We start from the raw sequence: 22406 nt of genomic DNA, 5'->3' as shown, positions 1-22406 counted from the left end.
GTCGCAATCCCACTGATAATGTTGATAATGATGATGTGGATGTGGATTCGTAATCTCATTGATGATGTTGATAATGATCATGTAGACTCAATGATATTGATGATAATGATGTTGACTTGATGATGATGTGGACTCCTTGATGATATGGACCCATTGATGATGAACTCCTTAATGATGAATTCCTTGATGATATGAACACCTTGATAATGTGGACTCTTTATTGATGTTGATGTAAACTCCTTGAAGATGTGGATGATGGATGATGATATGGACTCCTTAATGATGAATGATGTGTATTCTATGATATTAACGATGTGTACTCCTTATTGATGATGATAAGTACTCCTTGATGGTGATTCACTCCTTGATACTTACTCTTTCATGATGATGTGGACTCGTTGATGATGTTGATAATATGGACTTGCTAATGACATGGACTCATTGATGATGAATTGGACTAGACTCCTTGATGATGATATTGATATGGACTCCTTGATAATATAAAATGATATGTACTAGTATCTCTTTGGTGATATGGACAAGACTACTTGATGATGATAAAGACAAGGACTCAATGATAAAGACATGGACTCGATGATGATTATGATTTGTTGACTCCTTGACGATGATGATGATGATGTGGAATCGTTGACGATGTAGACTCCTTGGTGATGATGATGATTTGATAAAGATGATGATATGGACTCGGTGATAATGTGGACTCCTTGATGATGATGATGACGAAGAGGACTCCTGATTGTGGACTCCTTGATGATGATGATGACGAAGAGGACTCCTGATTGTGGACTCCTTGAATGAATTTCTCAATAATGATATACTATGATAATGATGAAAACATGGACTTCGTGATGATATGATGATGATGATGATGTTTCCTTAACAATGTGGACTACTTGATGATGATGATGATGATGATGTTTCCTTAACAATGTGGACTACTTGATGATGATGAAGATATGGACCCATTAATGATGTAAATTCTTTGATGATGATGGTATGGACTCATTGATGAAGTAGACTCCTTGATGATGGCGATGATTATGTAAACTCTTCGATGATGATGTCGACTCCTTGATGATGTGCACTCCTTGATGATGGTATGGGCTCCTTCATGACGTGATGAATTTGACTCAATCTGAGAAGGCTAAGATCAAGAGGGAGCTACCACACTCTCAAAAGATAAGTATTATCTTGATTGTTTCATTATGAGTCTCTTGGCTTGCTTGGTTGTTCTTGTTCTTCCATAGCCTCCTCGTAGAGACTGCAAGTACATAATGAAGACTACCAAGGTGTGGCATATCGTTGGAAACATTGGAAGAACAATGTGACAAAAGAACTCGTGATAGGCTTTGTACTCAGAGGGAGCAGACAAGATCAAAGGACTTATGTGTAAGAGGGAGTTGTTTTTGAGGCATGAACTTGGTGATATCCTTGGCACAATGGACTGCAGGTCCATCGACATCTCCCTAATGAATGATTTGAAGAAGCTGCAAGACTCTGATATTGACTGGTTCGTTGATCTATATGATGATGTTTGTTTCCGCCAAAGACACTTATTATTTGCCATATTCGATTATGGTCTATTGCATTCTACTATGGTTGTGTTGATTTGTGGTAACATCGGATGTGCTCTAGCCATGAAAATTGGTGGAGAGGCTAAAGCACATGAGATCTCCAAGACCTAGAAATGGCTTGGGAAAATTCCCCCCGGTTAGAGAAATATTAAAATAATTAATATTTTTAATGGAGTTCCTAAGTCTAAACTTAGGAAAATTAAAATATTAATGGGTATTAATATAAAACCAGGTGAGAATGTTCTAAATGACATGGATCAAGCCAAATCTAATCTTAGTCGTTGACTAGAGACTTAATCTCGGCTGTTGAAAATTCAACAGAAAAAGTATAAGAGAAGGCTTGAGGGTTAGTTGGAGAAACACCAAGATTGATCGATTAGTTCGATTCTCTGGAGCAGGGTTTGTTGAGAAAATTCGAACAAGTGATCTGTTGTAGCGAGGGGCATTGAGTACATAGCAGATAGGCGAAGATAGTGCCAAAGGGTTAGCGCAGTGACTGAAGAGGTTGACGCCGAGGCAACCAGAGCTACGCAGAGGCAGCAGGAGCCATGCAGAGGCAGCTAGAGACTGTGCAAAGGCTGAGGGGCCTACGTCGGTGACGCAGAAGGCCAGAGAGCTGACATAGAGAGGTAGAAGGCTAACACAAAGGATTTGAGAGCTACGCTGAGGCTAGCAGGGCTGACACAGAGCCTTCGAGAAGCCCCAGAAGGATTTTTGTGGGGAAGACTTGCTGAATATCTGTCTCCGAGAAGAGTAGAGAAGAGCTATTACTACCGTGTAAAAATCTCTGTTGGGTGAGCCAGTTTGGCACCCTAGTTGTACTCAAGAAATCTACATAATAATAAAACCCTCAGAACTGTTGCACTGGTTTTCCCGCATTGGGTTTTTTCGGGGACGATTGTCCAAAAATAACGGTGTCCCTTGTGTGTTTGTCTAGTATTTCAATTGTTGATCTGTATATGAGTTAACACTGCATTTGTGTTTATTTTCAGTATTTATATGTATAAATAGCTTTTTAATGGAATAAACAAGTAGGTGACATAAACCAGATAATGCAGTAGGAATTTCTGACGTGTCAGACTTGGAAATTTCAACATGGTATCAGAGCGTTGCAAATCACAAGAGGACTGAAGCCACCAGCAATATCAGAAATTTGCAGCAGTAGCAGTTGTCCCGAGAGACAGAGTTGCTCCTAAGGAGAAGGCAGCAGAGAAGGAGTGACGCAGAGGGCCTGTGTCATCATTTCGAGCTAGAGAGAGGGCCAGCGCAGAGGCAGAGAGGGATAAGAGGCTCACGAAGAGCCATGTCATCTTACTCAGCCAGGTAGGCTTGACGTAGTTAGCTAGAGGAGTGATTCAGCCTTTACCAGGATTGCGCAAAGCTGGAAGGCTCAGTTTCTTCAATTGTCGGGGCCTAGGGAGCTGTGGGCAGATTGTGGAGCTGGTGGGGTGTTGTTTCTGTCGGAGCATAACAGTACCTAACGAGACAAAACCAAGGTAGAGGGAGTCACTGCCTTGACGGATTTCTAGCCAAGAAATCCAAATCCAAGTTGCAGTTGCAAAGAGGATTGGAGAGGAGCAATTCGACATTTGGCGGGAAGATTTCCAGCAAGGAAATCAGGACTTAGAGGGAGATTTCCAGGAGGGAAGTCAAATCTCAGAGGGAGTCCAGAAGAGGAGCGGAGATGGTAATGAACAGACTGAGGGATCAGGACAGGTTGGACGGGGCTTCCAACTTTGTCATCTGGAAGGCCAGGATCCTGTCAATCCTGGATAGACATCGCATCAAGGGCTTCGCCTTGAGAACCGTGGTTATCCCAGTAGACCCAGCTGATAATGAGAAGTATGAGGATGCAATGGAAAAGGCAAAGTGCATAATCCTTGATGGGGTCAAGGATCATGTCATACCACTTATTGCCGAAAAGAACATGGCTGAGATGTGGGATACTTTGACGACATTGTATTAGGGCACTTCCGTGCAGCGGAAGATGCTATTAGAGAATCAGTTGCGGTCGTATTAGATGCAGAAGGGGGAGCAAATAGATCTATACCTCCTCAGATTGCAGGAGATTCGGGACCAACTTACTTCCATAGGGGCCACGCCGAATCAGGAGTTCATGGTGAGGACTACCCTGAATGCAGTCTCCGAGGAGTGGGAGACATTTGTCCAAGGCATTTTGGGCAGAGCTACTCTTCCAGGATGGGAAGAGATGTGGGCAGCTCTTCACCAAGAAGAGATCAAACGGTTGACCAAGGCGGGGAGTAGCAGCAAAGGAGGTCGAATCAAGAAAGAGGAGGATGCCGCTCTGGCATCTACGAGACAGCAGGGGAAGAGGAAGAAGAAGGACATCTCCAAGGTAAAGTGCTTCCATTGTGAGGAGTTGGGTCATTATGCAACCCAGTGTCCCGGGTAGAAGAATAAGGGAGAGGATTTTGACTCCAAGGCAGCTTCGGCTAAGGCGGAGAAAGAAGTCGAGACTGATGACGACTATGCCAAGAGTGCTCATGCACCTCTAGAGAAGAGGTGGGGAGACATCGAGTTGTAGCAGGGAGGACTACAAAAGATGAGGGGCAAGATCCTTGAGGTGCCCAAACTCTTGGATCATATACGACTCGAGATCCCAGAATGACAGTAGCAGGATGACGAATGTCGGGAAGAAGCAAGATGCGATGGAGCGACAAGGCAATGCTAGAGTGCAGAGGTCTGTAGCAACACACTGGGGGTTGCAGCAGTGCGAGAGGCACAGAGGTGTTTGTAGCAGCGCAGAGGCAGCAAAGGGAGCACAGGATAGCAGCAGAGGTAGCTTCAGCATCAGGAGGCTTCCGCACTGACAAGGATGTCAAGGTTTGGGTAGATCAGTTCCTTACATCTCGATAACTAAGTTGCAGTGCAGCAGTTAACAGTGGCAGTGCTATGGGCAGCATGTTGAGAGGGAGTTGCAGTACAGATGTAGCAGTGGCAGTGGCATAGCCATGGGCAGTAGTACAAGAAGCAACAGTGTAGTGGATGTTGGGCAGCAAGACAAGCATCAACACAGGTACCGGTGCGAAAGGATCAATGTGATGTTCAGTTGTGGAGCATTACTAGAGCACATTCCTCGCTAAGAGGGAGTGTTTATTCGTGGTAACATAGGATGTGCTCTAGCCATGAAAATTGGTGGAGAGGCTAGAGCACATGAGATCTCCAAGACCCAAAAATAATTTGGGGAAATTCCACCCGGTTAGAGAGATATTAAAATAATTAATATTTATAATGGAGTTCTTAAGTCTAAACTTAGGAAAACTAAAATATTAATGGGTATTAATATTACACTGGGTGAGAATGTTCTAAATGACATGGATCAAGCCAAATCTAATCTTAGCCATTGATTAGAGACTTAATGTCGGTCGTTGAAGACTCAACAGAAAAAGTATAAGAGGAGGCTTGAGGGTTACTTGGAGATACACCAAGATTGATCAGTAAGTTCGATTTTCTGAAGCGGGGTTTGCTGAGAAAATTCAAACAAGTGATCTGTTGCAGCGAGGGGTAGTGAGCACATAGCAGAGAGGCAAAGATAGTGGCAGAGGGTCTGCGCAGTAACTGAAGAGGTTGACGCAGAGGCAGCCAGAGCTACGCAGAGGTAGCAGGAGCCACGCAGAGGCAGTTAGAGACTATGCAGAGGTTGAGGGGCCTGTGTGGGTGACGCAGAATGCCAGACAGCTGACGGAGAGAGGCAGAAGGTTGACGCAGAGGGTTCTAGAGCTACGCTGAGGCTAGTAGGGCTGACACAGAGCCTTGGAGAAGCACTAGAAGGATTTTCATGGGGCAAACTTGTTGAATATCTGTCTTCGAGAAGAGGTGTTACTGTCGTGTAAAAATCTCTGTTGGGTGAGCCAATTTGGCACCCTAGTTGTACTCAAGAAATCTGCATGATAATAAAACCCTCATAACTACTGCACTGGATTTCCCGCATTGGGTTTTAACAGGGACGATTGTCCAAAAATAACGATGTCCCTTGTGTGTTTGTCTAGTATTTCAGTTGCTGATCTGTATATGAGTTAAGGCTGCATTTGTGTTTATTTTCAGTATTTATATGTATAAATAACTTGTTAATGAAATAAACAAGTAGGTGAAATAAACCAGATAATGCAATAGGAATTTCTGAAGCGTTAGACGTAGAAATTTCAACATGTTGTTGATGTCTGCTTTTATGAGAAGCCACTTATCATTTGTTGGATTCGATTATGATCTATTGATGCCTACTTATGTGAGAATCCATTTACTATCTATTGGACTCAACTATGGACACTAATATTCGCTTCTATGGTTGCCTATGATTGCTTCTGTGAGAAGTCGTTGTTGAAGTTTATTATTGTTTAATTGTTGATGTTTGCTTCTAAGAGAAGCCTTGGCTTAAGATGAATGAACAACTGAATCTTGGATCCACCATGGCTACATTTCTGATGTTGAACTGAAGAAACTAGAATGACTGAGAATCGCCTTGAAGGAGGAGCACTAATTACATAGCATCATATTATGGACCATCTCTTGTAGCTTGTGTGTCGTGAGACATAGTTGTCTGGGAGATGTATTGATGATTCCTCCTGTAGGTTGTGTCATGAGACCTTGTGGTCTAGGAAATGTATTCCTCCTATAGGCTGTGTGCCATGAGACATTGTTGTTCAATAGATGTATTGATGATTCCTCCTGTAGGTTGTGTGTCATGAGACCTTGTGGTCCAGGGGATGTTTCCTCCTGTAAGTTGTATGTCGTGAGACATTGTGGCCAATGAGATGTATTCCTACTGTAGGTTGTGTGCCATGAAACATTGTTGTCTGGGAGATGCATTGATGATTCCTCCAATAGGTTGGGCCATGAGACCTTGTGGTCCAGGAGATGTATGTTGAAAATGGTAGCAAGAAAGGACCTTAATCAAACGAACCACAACGAGTACTTTTCACATGCATGAATCCCTACAAGTTACGAGCTAATTCCTAAAAATTAGGACGAGTTCTTAAAATTTAGGGCAAATTCATAAAAGCTAAGAGTGCAAGAGGCAGTTGACTAGTGCTAATTAGTGGAAGATCGAGTTTATTGGCTTCCAGTAGTTATTTTGGGTAAAGGACAAGTTGATTGAGTCAGGCTCCTAAATTATAGGAAGGATGAGTTAACACAACCAGTGAGCTTTTGTTAACTAGTCAATCAACAGTTCGACTTTCCTCAAATAGAACTTGCCAATAATAGCCTAATCGAAGTGCTTATAAGGAGGAACGAAGGCACAATTTGATCATTGTCTTGTGAGCACGAGTTGGTGAGACAAGGCAGTAGAGAGCACAAGTTGGTGCTTGTGTGTTGAGGCTTGTGTGAGTTTGATAGAGAGCAGATAGGGATCAACAATCTTGCAAGGGTTTCAAGCCTGGTTCAAGGCAGGAAAACAAGTTTGTTTTCAGATTGAAACAAGTTGTATTTGTAAGAGATCTAATGCTCAGTTTCTATCAATGAACAAGCAAAGGGTTTTCCCTATTGGGTTTCCTAGAAAAAAAAAATATTATTTTTTTATTTGTGAACTGTGTTTTATTTTCGTTCTTATTCTGCTGCAAATAAGTAGAGAAAATTTGTGTCCTAATGAAAAGAAACTAGCTTTAAGATTGTTCATTAGCGCAATTGCAGATTTTCGTGGATTTTCTGCACGGTATCGGAGCAGTGAACAAAATTGACCAGCAAACAGATTTCAGATTCGAAAAGCAGATTTAGATGCCCTAGTCTAGGACTGTTGCAATGCGTGGGCAGTCAAGCTTAAAGTCAATCCAAAAGCAGCGTGCAACTGTGGACCAAGGTAGGGTCATTGTATGTTGTCAAGGGGCACTAAAGATAGTATTTTAGGTTTCTCCTAAAAGTTTTTTAGGGTAGCAGTTCATGGATCCACGAGTGCAAAGACCTCTTAAAGAGTGGCTATGCATGAGGTCTGAGTTCTGTCAAGTATTTGACAAGGAGAGATTGCTAGGTGGAAGATTGTCCTAGTGGTGTTTAGACAGAGATCTAAAGCAGCCTAAGAATAGTAAGTGTATGGACTGTTAGTGGTTGATTTGAAAGCCCTAGATCAGTCAAAGAGATGACTATGTGTGAGCAGTTTTGGAGGCCCTGAGGAGAGTGACAATAGGGCTGATGTGTCACAGTGAGAGGGAAAATTTGTGTGCCCTAGGAGCAGCATTCTGGAGCAGCCAGAATCTTTACAAGTGAGCAGTCCTTGAAGTCCTCATGTAAAATGATCATTGAAGGACTAATGAGTTGTTAGGAGTTGTGAAGCCCTAATTCAGTGGGTTGCAGATGGCCAAACCACTGATAAGAGGGCAGATCCAGAAGACCCAATAAGTAGACTTCTTAGTGGAGCTAGAGGCCTGCTTGTGGGCAGATCAGCGAGCCAAAGTTCAATGACACAAATGGAGTTGTGCTCATTGATAGTGGCAGATTGTGGACTCGCAGAGCATGGTGGGAAAGAACAGGTCTTCAGATTAGCAACCGCAGAAAAAAGCAAGGAAGTCTTCTAGTTCAGAGGCAGCAGCGGCAGCATCGGAGAACGTGGTAGTGTTGGAGACAGATTTAGGTTGACGAGGTTCTTCCAAAACACCTTCCTTGCTAAGAGGGATTATTGAAAATAGTAGCAAGAACGGGTTTCTTTTATTTGTACCTTAATCAGCAGGACTAGAACGAGTTCTTCTTTTCACATGCACGAGTTCCTATAAGTTAGGAGCTAATTCCTAAAAAGTGGGACGAGTTCCTAAAATTTAGGGCAAATTCCTAAAAGTTAGGAATGCAAGAGGTAGTTGACTAGTGCTAATTAGTGGAAGGTCAAGTTTATTGGCTTCCAGTGCGAGTTATTTTGGGTGAAGGACAAGTTGATTGAGTCAAGCTCCTAAACTATAAGAAGGACGAGTTAACACAACCACTGAGCTTTTGTTAACTAGTCAATCAACATTTTGACTTTCGTCAAATAGAACTTGTCAGTAATAACCTAACAAAGTGCTTATAAGGAGGAACGAAGGCACAATTTGATCATTTCCTTGTAAGCACAAGTTGGTGAGACAAGGCAGTGGCGAGCACAAGTTGGTGCTTGTGTGTTGAGTCTTGTGTGCGTTTGATAGAGACCACATAGGGATCAGCAATCTTGCAAAGGTTTCAAGCCTAGTTCAAGGAAGGAAAACAAGTTTGTTTTCAGATAGAAACAAGTTGTATTTGTAAGAGATCTAATGCTTAGTTTCTATCAATGAACAAGCAAAAGGTTTTCCTATTTGGTTTCCTAGAAAAAATAAAATAAAATACTATGTTTTTATTTGTGTAACTCAGTGTTGCAAGGGAGCGCTCCCCCCCCCCCGCTCCCGCTCCCAATCCGCGCTCCAGGCGGGAGCGGCTCGGGAGCGCGCTCCCGATAAAAAAATTTGCGCTCCCTGCCAATTTAGGGAGTGACATTGGGAGCGTCGCTCCCGGAGCGAATTTTTAACGCTTAGGAGCGATTGGGGAGCGAACGCTCCGAGCGTTAAAAATTCGCTCCGGGAGCGATCCGGCAGAAAAAAAGCCGCGGACGCGAAAAGGTTTTCCAATTAACAAAAAAAAAAAAGAGCCCAATGGGGCAAACAAACATTTCATTATCACTTGAATGAGAGCCAGAGCAAGAGCAAAGGAGCGAGGAGCAAGTGCCGAGGAGCGAAGAGCAAGCCTGCAAAGAGGTAAGTAACTTAGTAATTTAGTTAGTTTAATTTAGTTATGTAGTAATTTAGGTAGTTTATTAACTATATTTCGTAAAAAAATTATGAAACTAAATTAAATTAATAGATTAAAATTATTAAATTAATTAATCTAAATAAATTAAATTAATTTGTAGATTCAAAAGCCTACAAATATCAAACATCATGGACCTGGCTATATTTCTTAGGATTTTCCTCTTCTTGGTCCCTTTTATGGTTATTATGGTGCTGGAGAGTAGGAAACGGAGGGGCCAAAATGAAGAGGGGGATGAAGAAGCTGGAGAAAGTGGATTTGATGAAATCCCCGGTGAGGAGGAGCTGGAGGAGGGTGAACATGACTCTCACAAAACTAAACAAGACCAAACCCCATTGTGGAAATATGTTAACAGGCCTGAAGCAGGGAAAGGGGGTGGAACCACTAAATTTCATTGCCCCCATTGCAACAATGATTACACAGGTTCATACACTCGTGCCAGAAAACACCTCTGCGGGAAAAGGCCATGGGATGGAGACAAACAAATAGGAATCAAAACTTGTCCAGCGGTGTCAGCAGCGGATAGAGCCAAATACATAAGGGAAGAGGAGGAAGCCCAATACAAATCAAAAAAATCAAGGGGTTTCTTTCAACCAAGCTCACAATCACAAGCACAAAGAACTCCTTCAGCATCCTTCCAAGGCAGTGGATATGGAGGCACAAGGTCATCAGGTTTAAGGCATAGAACCATATCAGATTTCCTTGATGAGGGGTGTAGGAATGATGTGGATTCAAAGGTTTACAAGTTTCTCTATGCATGTGGGATACCATTCAATGTTCTTCGCTCACCTTATTGGCACGAAATGGTTTCTGCCATAAATGATGCCCCTAAAGGATACAAGAGCCCTGGGTATGACAAGGCAAGAACCGTTGGACTTGATCATGAAAAAGAAAAAATATCACATTCTTTGAATAGAATGACAAGTTCTTGGACTAACCATGGGGTGTCCATTATATCTGATGGATGGACAAATGTAAAAGGAAAGCCATTGATAAGTGTTCTTGCTGTGTCTGTTAGTGGTGCCATCTTTCTAACTGCACATGATTACTCAGACAAGTTCAGGACCGGCATCAACATTGCAGAAGCATTACTTGAAACAATTGACCGTATTGGGCCATACAATGTCATCCAAGTCATCACTGATAATGCTCCTAATTGTAAGGCAGCGAGAGCAATTATTGAGGATAAATACCCCAACATATTTTGGTCTGGATGTTTGGTTCACACATTGAACCTTCTTATGCATGATGTTGTCAAGAACAAAAATGCATAATACCAATGGATTGGTGATTTGTACAAGAAAGGCAAACAAAAGATAAAATTTATTACAAATCATAGCAATACACATGGCCTTTTCCGCAATCACTCGAAATTGGAGTTGTTGAAGATTGCGAAGACCAGATTTGGTAGCTATTACCTCACCTTCAGGCGCCTTTCGAAGGTAAGAGAGTCATTGGCTAGCATGGTATCAAGTCCACATTGGCAGGTATTAAAGGAAAGGGCTACAAATGCAGCTGACAGGCAAGGTTTTGAACTGGTGGAGGAGGCCACTCTTGATGGTCAGTTTTGGACAAGTGTGAGGCAAGTGTTGGATTTCACCAAGCCCATTTATCACATGATTCGGTTTGCAGATACAGACAAACCAGTGATTGGCGAGGTGTATGAGCAGATGGATACCATGTTGGGGCAAATAAAAGATATTGTTCATAACAGAGATCCCAACTTGTACAAAATGATTCACGATTTTGTGTGTGTGTGGTGGAATAAACTTAATCTTCCACTACATTGCTTGGCATATATCCTTACGCCAAAATACTACTCTACATCTTGGTTGGGCCAACCTGCACCAGGGGGTGGGATTAGGACCAAACCCCATTTAGATGCAGAGGTAACTAGTGGATATTTGCAAGCATTGGAAAAGTTGATACCTGACAGGGAGGAATGTGCAGCTGTGCGCCTTGAAATAGGCAGATACTTCAGTGGCACTAGTTTGTTTGGTACCTTCCATGCAATGGAAGACAGAGACAGATTTGATGCTCTCACATGGTGGGAAACATATGGCGGCCATGGACTTTTGCCAAAATTGGCAAAAAAAGTTCTATCACAGGTTGTGAATACTTCTTCTGCATAGAGGTGTTGGAGCACCTACAGCTTCATACACAGTGTGAAAAGAAACAGACTCAATGAAAACCGAGCAGAAAGCTTGGTTTATGTGCACTACAACTTGAGGTTGTTGAGTCATTACTGTGATCGGGCTTATGAGGATCCCACATATAGAATTTGGGACAATCACCCAGAGGATGACAATTTGGAAGATGGTATAGTGCATCTTGAAGAACTAGAAGAGGAACTTATAAGGGATGAAGATGAAGCAACTGCAGCTGCAGCAGCCATGCCACCTCCACCTCCACCATCCAGCAGTAGTGCTCGAGGTCCGAGTCTTGTTCCTTTGTTGTCGCCACCTCCATCTACACCCTCACGTGGAGGGCATGTGCCTTCTAGTTCTAGTCGTCAGTCTGTGCGGGAGACTCCTAGAAGACCACCACGACCTGCTTATACTCCTGGAGACTCTCGTGGCAAGGGCCACATGTAGATTTACAGTTTACTTGTCTTTTCTAGTTTCTATTAGACTTTAGTTTTCATAACTGTTGAGTTTTGAGTCCTTGACTCTTGACTCTTGACTCTTTCATATCATAATGATAATTTTTGTAAACAATATATGACTGTGATAATGAAAATTTGAAGTTTGAAGTTGACAATTATAACTCATTGGTAATGATTGTGAATTATGAATATGATGCTTCGTGAAAGACTAAAGTTGTTTCATTTCATTTCATTATTCATGTTTCATTTTATAACATTTCATTTCATGTTAACAGTTAGAAGTTAGGACTTAGAAATATCTAAGATATTACTTCTTGTAATGGTTAACCGTTAAACTTAGCTTACAAGTACAACTTTGGTGATCAATGGTGATAAATGTTATATATTGAATTTTCAATTTTGAAAGCTTGAAGTTTAAACTTTAAGATTGAATTTGATGAATCATGATTCACGAGACTCATTATGTTGCAGTTGTAATATGTATTTTACTAGCTTGTGGACATGGTTGATGAAGATTATAATTTCTAGAATCTAGATGATTGATGTGATATGGTTCAATGATCAATCTATGTTTTTTTATGTTTTTTATATCTAATTCATCATTCTACATGTTTTTGTTGACATATATGTATCAAAATATAAAAAATATATATATTTTTAAAAAATCGCTCCCGGATTCGCTCCTAAACCGGGAGCTTCTGAAAATGGTCACTCCCGCTCCCGCTCCCAAGTAACACTGGTGTAACTGTGTTTTATTTCCGTTCCTATTCCACTGCAAATAATTAGAGAAAATTTTTGTCCTAATGAAAAGAAACTAGCTTTCAGATTGTTCATTAGCGCAGTTGCAAATTTTCGTAGATTTTCTACAATGTTTTCCTCCTATAGGCTGTGTGTTGTGAAACCTTGTGGTCCGCGAGATGTATTCCTCCTGTAGGTTGTGTGTCGTGAGACAATGTTGTTCGAGAGATGCATTGATGATTCCTCCTGTAGGTTGTGTGTCGTGAGACAATGTTGTCCGGGAGATGCATTGATCATTCCTCCTGTAGGTTGTTTGCGATGAGACCGTGTGATCCGGGTGATGCTTTGTTGGTTCCTCCCTTAGGTTGTGTGCCATGAGACCTCGTGGTTGGCGAAATGCTTTGAGATGGATGCTATGTATCTTTCCTTATGATGTAACTAATGATCTCTCCCTTAGGCTTTGGGTTGTGAGACCTATAAATGGTTGGGGAGATTGATCCTGATAGAGAGAAAGATTTGTATTTGTGATCTCTTGATGTAACTGATGATCTCTCCCTTAGGATTTGGGTTGTGAGACCTATAATTGGTTGGGGAGATTGATCCTGATAGAGAGAAAGATTTGTATTTGTGATCTCTTCCTTAGGTTGTGGGTTGTGAGACTTATGATTGATTGGAAAGATTGATCTTGAGAGAAAGAATGAAAAGCACCTCCCTAGCTAAGAGGGAGTGTTGAAAAATATGGTAGTCATGGTCATTATTTTCATTTTGAAAAATAAATAGAAATTTGAATTTTTATATTTGCCTCCAAAATTATTAGGTCGATTGAGCCCCTAAGAGGCAACCATTTGACCCCCACTTCAAGGCTATATAAAGGAGATCATTTCTCCTCATTTGGATACATCAATTTGGTCTTATGCATCTATGATCTAGGGAAATCACAGCAGGGCCGAAATTTTAGGAGGCCAAAATTCTAGGGAGGGCCGAAATTTCAAGGACTTGTATTTTAACATGGAACTTCATCATGATTCTAGTTACTGGTTTGGTTTCTGCTATTGTTATTAATGATGCATGGATGAATTTGGAAACTCTCTCTCTATCTCTCATAAGGAAGAATTTAACTGGGTTTTCCCCTTGTGGGTTTTTCCCTGGCTGTGTGCCTAATTTTTGTCTCTTGTCTCATTGTTTCATGGTTATTTCATGTTTATTAGTTGATGGATTTCTTCTATATAGCTGCCTAAATGTTTTTTAATTTACTGCTATGTAAAACCAATGTTTAATTGATCATTGTAATAGTTATTAGGTGAAGAAAAACTTATTTCTAGCAGGTGCCCTAGAAACTCAACACCTATTAGCCATAAATCAATACCATTAATTGACAAATAATTTGAACTGAGGTGGCCACAAGACATCAAAGCAACAAGCAATCAGGCAAGTAAAGAAAAGCAAGTTGACCAGATGATGGTAAGCTTTATGTAGTTTGGTTTCCTCCCCCAAAAAAGTGAGCCCAAAAAAGTGAGTTAAGGATAAATCAGCTCCTTTAGACCCTAAGGGTAAAAAAAAATTGAACTTTTGGGAAGAACATTGTGTGACTACCTGTTGCAATTCTCTGCCACTTTAGATAGGGGGCATTTAGTTCTGTTTAGCATATGTTAAAATTGGCAACTAGCGCCAAACTCCATGTGGGTCACCTCATTTATGGCAGCTGATATTTTTCCTAGATTCCTCTTGCCGAGAGGTGTAGGATTGATCTAAAGATCATCTGATTCCGACAAGTATTTATGGAGATATGAATTTATTTGTAATTACTTGACAAATTGTTAAGGTCGGCCAACAGTTAAGTGTGTGGCACACATGCCTAGCATTGCATATAAATTGAGGAGAGGTTGAGTCATTATATCATCTCATCTCATCATCTCTTCTTCTCTCTCACTCTCCTTTCTTGTTTGGGTTAACAAAGGAGCAGCTAGGGAAAAGAAGGACGCAAGCATAAGAGGAGGACGCAGCAAAAGGAAGGGACGCAGGTCTGTTTAGGGTGCAGCCAGGGTAGCGTTGACCAGCGTGAAGCCTCCTTTGACTGCGGCCTTGTGTGGGGAGTCTCCCTCAAGCAAGCCGCAATTCAGATCCGCTGTTTGGAGGGCTAAACTGACCACGAAGTGACCAATGCAAATCTGGTTAGGGCTGACCGCAGGGTTGCCTAAATGTTGACCAGATTTGACCATGTTTCTTGAGTTGTTTCGGGATGTCCTTCATCTCCATTAAAGGTTGTGTTGTCTAAGGTTGATCCTAGACTATTTGTGAATCATTTGATTCACTTTGCAAGTGTTGGTTAGGACATCTCTTACTACGGTCATAAAAATTACAGATCTGATATATTGTATTATTTCTCTCTACTGAACTATTGAAGATTAAAGAAGAATTGATCAAAGGGTTTCCCCGCATTGGGGTTTGTCCCTGGTTAGCCGCCACATCTAGTGTCTCTTGTCTTGGCTTGTTTTCTGTCGATCGTTTAATGTTCTATCTGCACTTTACTTGATCTATATATGATTGCTAATCTATGGCTAATAAGAAGAAAAGAAGTAAATTTCTCTAAGCATAGAAAAATTAACATGGTATCAAAGCAGAGGTGAAAACAAAGCCCAACCAAGAGCAAGAGCAAGAGCAATCATCGAAGGCTGTTGAAGCAATCTTAAAGAAGTCATGGGGTCCTCAGCACACTTCCCCGTTGAAGGCAAACTCCGTGAGAAGTTTGACTATCACGAGTGGAAGATGTCTCTCGATCTAACATTGGAAGAGCAGGAAGTGTTGGACCGTGTGAGAGGCAGAATCGTTGAGCCTCCATCAAGTGCATACCCTGTTGTTGCTAGAAGCAAGTGGACCAAGGGAGAAGTCAAAGCAAGGAAGATCATCCGGGACTCTATCGACAAGCGCCTGGTGGCCTATGTTTCCGAGCTGACCACCTCCAAGGAAATCTACGATAGACTGGTGAGTTTATTTAAAGTTAATGATGCAAATCAAGTTTTGTTCCTTAGAAATAAGCTGAAGAAAATTAAGAAGGGCAAAGATGAGAGTATGCAAGCATATTTCTTAAGGATCACCGAGATCAAGAATGATCTCCTATCTATTGGGGAAGTAGTTCCTGACAGGGAAATGACACTCACAACTCTTGGAGGATTGCCACCTGAATGGTATATATTCAGGACTACTCTTCTCAACAATAATGTAATTCCTGGATTTGAGGAATTGATGGCAAGATGCATTCAAAAGATGGAAGAGCAAGAAATGCCCGCACTTAAAGACCATCCCTCTACCTTTTCTTCTCATGCTAAAAGAAGAAACAATTCTGGGGCTAAATCCAAAGGAAAGGCTGGACCAAAAGGTGGAAGAAAAAGTCGATGTTACATTTGCAGCAAAATGGGCCACTATGCGAGGGAGTGCCCTGATAAAAGGGACTCACACCATGACGATGATCAAAATCACTCTCAAGGCAATCAAAGGAATGGCAGGTCCAATGGCAGAGGTAAAAGAAATGTCGGAAATCAAGGAAGAGGACAACCCTTCAAGAAGGCAAGAAACTCCAGGTATGAATCTAACGTTGTTAACAATAAGCAAGATGAATATTATCTACCAGTGGCCCTCTCTACTACTGCTCCCCCGGACTCGCTGGGAAATTGGCTTATTGATAGTGGTGCCTCAAGGCACTTCACTGGTTACAAAGAAGCTCTCTCTAATCTGATAGAGAAGGAGACCAACCTGGAAATTGTTCTTGGGGACAACTCAAAATATCCCGTGAAAGGCATAGGGAATGTCACTCTTCAATTGAATCAGAGAAATACAATTCATTTACAATAAGTATTATATGTACCTAATCTCAAAAAGAACCTGGTGTCCATTTCAGCAATGGAAGACAAAGGCTACAAGGTGGCTTTCATCGATGGAAAGGTACGTGCATGGAAAAAGAACTTCAAAGATGCTTTCACTCTTGGGTTTCGAGTTGATTCATTATATCAGGTCGGAGGAAGTCCGCTGGGTGTCATGTCTTGTGACACATCTCTTCACTCTGAACTATGGCATCGGAGGTTTGCTCACCTTCATTATAAATCTCTACCCGATGTGAGAAAAATGGTGACCGAGATGCCCGAGTTCATATTAGAGCAAGAAGGTGTATGTCTGGGATGTGCCGAAGGAAAGCTCAAAAGGGGACCATTCCCTTCAAGCCAAAGCAAGACCTCCGATATATTGCAGTTAGTTCACTTAGACATATCCGGTATGATGCCTATGAAGTCCTTGGGAGGATATTTATATTACCTCACTTTTACAGATGATTATTCTCGCAAGACTTGGATATACTTCTTGAAAAAGAAGGATGAAGTGTTCTCCTGGTTTCATCACTTCAAAGCCTTGATCGAGATTCAAACCGAAAAGAAGATCATGATCTTAAGGACTGATAATGGGACTAAGTATGAATCCAATGAGTTTCATGACTTTTGCAAAGAGGCTGGCATTAAGAGGGAGACTACTACACCATATACTCCTGAGCATAATGGTGTGGCAAAAAGGAAGAATCGTACGATTGTGGAAGCTATCTGTGCTATGCTCCATGATCAAAGACTTTCGAAGTTTCTATGGGCCAAAGCTGCAAATACCGCCATATATGTACAAAACCGATGCCCTCATCAAGCATTGGGTTCCAAGACTCCCGAAGAGATGTTCACTGGTAAGAAACCTGACGTATCTCATTTTAGAATTTTTGGAAGCCTGTATATTTTCATGTGCCGAAGGAGAAAAGGAATAAATTGGGTGCATCTGGAAAGAAAGGAATCTTCGTGGGCTATAGCGAAAATACTATGGGCTATAGAATCTATGTGGCTCGTCAAAGGAAAGTCTAAATTAGCCATGATGTCACCATTGACGAAGATATGACTCTTAGCAAAGTTGACAATCTTCCTACTCTAAGGGGATCTAAAGAAGTTGACACCAGGGAACCGAAGGAAAAGGAAGATGAGACAATGCCCGATGTGGAAGAACCTATGGATCCTATTGATCCCCCTGCGCAAGAGCCCTCCTCTTCTAGGAAGAGGCCTTCATGGCTTAGGGGGACACTTGATGTTGAAGGGCATGTTGCACCCAGGGGAACCTTCCGAGAAAGTAAGAAGCCAACCAGATATTAAGGATACTTGACCATCATGAGCACGATCATCCAAAATGAGCCTTCGTCATTCGCAGAAGCTGTCAAGCATCAAGTATGGAAGGATGCTATGACTGAGGAATATGAGTCCATCATGAAAAACGATGTCTAAGATGTGGTCCCCAAACCCCAAGACAAAGCAGTTGTCACTTCGAAATGGCTTTACAAGACAATGCATGCAGTTGATGGAAGTGCGGAAAAGTATAAGGCTTGTTTTGTCGCTCGTAGCTTCTCTCAGAAGGAAGGTATAGACTATGACAAGATATTTGCACCTGTTACCTGATATACCACCGTCTGCTCGATCATAGATCTTGTTGCTTCGCAAGGATGGAACCTACATTAGATGGATGTCAAGATTGCGTTCTTGCATGGTTCGATCAAAGAGAAGGTCTATGTGGAGCAACCCGAAGGATTTGAGATTCATGATCGAGAATCTCATGTGTGCATGTTGAAGAAGGCCCTCTATGGGCTGAAGCAAGCACCCCAAGTGTGGTATGAGAGGATGGATAGCTACTTGATGAAGCTAGGCTTCACTAGGAGTGAAGCCGACCCTAACCTTTACTTTAAGGTTGTAGATGACAATCCTCTCATGCTGGTGCTGTACGTTGACAACCGCTTTCTAAAAGGGGCAGACCCTCTCATTCACAAATGTAAGAGGGAGTTGGCTTCTGAGTTTGAGATGAAGGACCTAGGGCTGATGCACTATTTCCTAGGACTAGAAATCTGGCAGAAACCAGGGGAGATTTTCCTATCTCAAGGAAAATATGTGGTGAAGATATTGAAGAGATTCGGTATGGTGGACTGCAACCCTGTAACTACCCCGATGGAGCTTGACTTCAAGAAGTTAAGCGGTAGTGCTGCCGGACCTGTTTTACGAAACGCTACCAAGTACCGTCAACTCGTCCGAGCATTGATGTTCTTGGTGAACTCCCGTCCGGATATATGCTTTGCAGTCAACACGTTGAGTCAACATATGGTTGAGCCTCACCACACACATTGGATTGGTGTTAAGAATTTGTTGAGATATCTTCGTGGCACAATCACTCATGGATTGAAATACACTACCGGAGATGTGAGACTACTTGGATATACCAATGCTGATTGGGCAGGCAGTGTGGTGGACAGAAAGAGCACTTCCGGGTGCTGTTTCTCTTTGGATCTGCCTCGATATCCTAGATGAGCAAGAAGCAGAATTCGGTGGCTTTGAGCACCGTCGAGGCAGAGTACATTGCTGCTAGTATGGCCTCTTGTGAGGCAGTCTAGTTGCGAAAGCTCTTCAGTGAGCTGTTTGGATTTACATTGGATACCACCATGATCCTGTGTGACAACCAAAGCGGGATTCGTTTATCAGAGAATCTCGTATTTCATGATCCCTCCAAGCATATCGATATCAGGTACCACTATATTCGGGATATGGTGCAGCAGGGAGCAATAAGGCTCCAACATATCGGTACAAATGAACAAGTCGCCGACATTTTGACGAAGCCCCTGGGAAAGGTCAAATTCTTGACTTTCCGAGAACGACTTGGTGTCGTTCAGGGACCCTCTTATGAGGGTCGAGTATGATGTATTGAGCTTTGGGAGCTCTGAGGGGGCGGGGTACTTCTTGGAGCGACATGCGACCACAAGGCGACTCACCATCCCCTAGTGGTGCAATACGTGTAGGGTGAAAGGTTCAACCTTCCCCTATGACACCCCGTGGCGACCGTAGGACGGGATGATTAGTTCTCCTGTGGGCCAGGATGATTAGTTCTCCGTGGCGACTATAGGACAGGATGATTAGTTCTCCTGCAGGCCAGGATGATTAGTTCTCCGTGGCGACTGTGGAACAGGATGATTAGTTCTCCTGTGGGCCAGGATGATTAGTTCTCCTGTGACGACTATTGGACAAGATGATTCGTTCTCCTGTGGACAGGGTGATTAGTTCTCCTGTCGAGGCATCCTGCGCATGCAGTTTGGGACTCATGGGAAGTACCTCTCATCCTATCAATGAGTAGGGAAATGGGGTTAGGGACCATTAGTAGTACTATCGATGAACGCATCGTTGTATCTACCATACTCCCTATGCTAGGATGACCTCCATTGATCTGGGATCAATGATACTAATCTGGGATCAGTGAGAGTGGTATGACACACTCTGAGACTGACTTCGAGTCAGTGGAGGATGGTATGATACATCCTCGATCATTTCTTCTTCTTCATAGTTCGAGCAGAGCAGCACAGGGCCAAGCTGTGCAGGGCAGTGCATTTGATGGTTGGGATAGTAGCGACGGTCAGACGAATTGCAGATGAAGTTCTCCCTAGTTGAAAGGGAGTGTTAAAATTGGCAACTAGGGCCAAACTCCATGTGGGTCACCTCATTTATGGCAGCTGATATTTTTCCTAGATTCCTCTTGTCAAGAGGTGTAGGATTGATCTAAAGATCATCCGATTCCGACAAGTATTTATGGAGATATGAATTTATTTGTAATTACTTGACAAATTGTCAAGGTCGGCCAGCAGTTAAGTGTGTGGCACACATGCCCAGCGTTGCATATAAATAGATGAGAGGTTGAGTCATTATATCATCTCATCTCATCATCTCTTCTTCTCTCACTCTCCTTTCTTGTTTGGGTTAACAAAGGAGCAGCTAGGGAAAAGAAGAAGGACGCAGGCATAAGAGGAGGACGCAGCAAGAGGACGGGACGCAGGTCTGTTTAGGGTGCAGACAGGGCAGCATTGACCAGCGTGAAGCCTCCTTTGACTACGGCCTTGTGTGGGGAGTCTCCCTCAAGCAAGCTGCAATTCATATCCGCTGTTTGGAGGGCTGAACTGACCACGAAGTGACCAGCAAATCTGGTTAGGGCTGACCGCAGGGCTGCCTGAACGTTGACCAGATTTGACCATGTTTCTTGAGCTGTTTCGGGCTGTCCTTCATCTCCATTGAAGGCTGGGTTGTCTAAGGTTGATCCTAGACTATTTGTGAATCATTTGATTCACTTTGCAAGTGCTGGTTAGGGCATCTCTTACTGCTGTCATAAAAATTACAGATCTGATATATTGTACTATTTCTCTCTCTACTGAACTATTGAAGATTAAAGAAGAATTGATCAAAGGGTTTCCCCGCATTGGGGTTTGTCCCTGGCTAGCTGCCACATCTGGTGTCTCTTGTCTTGGCTTGTTTGCCGTCGATCGTTTAATGTTCTATCTGCACTTTACTTAATGTATATATGATTGCTAATCTGTGGCTAATAAGAAGAAAAGAAGTAAATTGCTCTAAGCATAGAACATACCATAAATTAACAGCATACCTAGGAGAGCAATGTTCTTTGCCAATTATGATGCAAGTTTCTTTTGGTTTATTGGTTTTCAAGCAGTCATCTCAAAGCCTTTATTCAAGAATAATGAACCTTGAAAACAACTTCAAAGCCTGTAAATTTCAGTTTGCCACAAATTGGTATGTTATGATAATCTCAATACAAAAGAACAAAGTACATTAACTAAATACAGAACCTGAGAATTTCCACACATCGTATGGCAGAGCTACTGATTATAAGAAGAGCAGGACATCCAGCTTCTACATTTCCTTCAACAACGTTCCCTTCACAAAGAACCTCTTCCCATGAAGGCCCAAAGATGGCCTTTACATGTTTCATCAGGTTCTGAATATTGTGGTCCATTGTGTTTGATAGTTCTAGCATACTGTTTTCTGCAATGCAGCATCAAAAAAGAAAATTAGTGAAAATGAAAGTTACCTACCAGTTCAAACCCCCTCCAAGGAAGAGAAAAAATATGAGATTCAATATGAAATGCCTTCAGCTACAGAAAAGCTTGGATACTTCCTTGTATCTGATAATGAACCTCTTGAATGAGAAAAAAATATTACTACGATATTGACATGGCTCCATATCTATTTGGAATAATTTTTGATCTAAACATGACAACCAATATACTCATTTAAAGTACTTAAGTTGAAGGAAAGATATGTGTAGTTGGTCCTGATTAAAATCTGTCTCTTACAAAATTAGAGCTACCAATGTAAACATAATGAAAACAGAGCAAATTATTTGGTGGGACACTTTTCACCGTTCTACAAATCAAGGTGTTGAAAGTGGCCAATCTGACAGAGCACAAGCTGCCTTTAGTCTCGTCTAGTTTTACTAAACTGAAATTACTGCTTTATTGACTATTGGATAAAATTTTATGCCAGCCATCAACCTTCTGTAATTAAACTATTTAAACATTTGTGATATGGATCGGTTTCATTGTCCCTTAAATACAGATTCTCAAACACAATAGTTAAGAGAATGAGAGTTCAAACTCATCTACTCAAATCACCATGGGAGTGTTGATATTAGTAGCACAGACAGGTACTTCTGCACGGGCCTAAGTGTCCAGGCAAGTGGAAGTCACCTAATTGACCCTTAACCTTAGCAATTACTTCAATTATTTAGATAATTGACATTTAAAAGATAAAGTGAGTTAATCTAATGAAATGCAAAGGTTATTTGCATTAGTGAATTAGATTAATCTCAACTGTTAATCTCAG

The 22406-nt window shown here is 42.0% G+C and overlaps 1 protein-coding gene across 1 annotated transcript in view; it reads right to left on the bottom strand.

Moving 5' to 3' along the window:
• The window catches only part of LOC149140180 (U3 containing 90S pre-ribosomal complex subunit), a 219902-nt gene that overhangs the window by 187782 nt on the left and 9714 nt on the right, over positions 1–22406 (bottom strand). Inside the window, exon 2 of the mRNA XM_089449120.1 lies at positions 21371–21566. Coding sequence (XP_089305246.1) covers positions 21371–21566 — 196 coding nt within the window. The remainder of the gene's footprint in view (positions 1–21370; positions 21567–22406) is intronic.

The sequence above is a fragment of the Pinus tabuliformis genome, chromosome X (assembly GCF_031772625.1).
Source record: "Pinus tabuliformis cultivar Carrire ecotype Pingquan chromosome X, CPIR1, whole genome shotgun sequence".
Taxonomy (NCBI): Eukaryota; Viridiplantae; Streptophyta; class Pinopsida; order Pinales; family Pinaceae; genus Pinus; species Pinus tabuliformis.
Note: the sequence above shows the minus strand (reverse complement) of the source record. Positions and strands in the feature narration are given on the sequence as shown.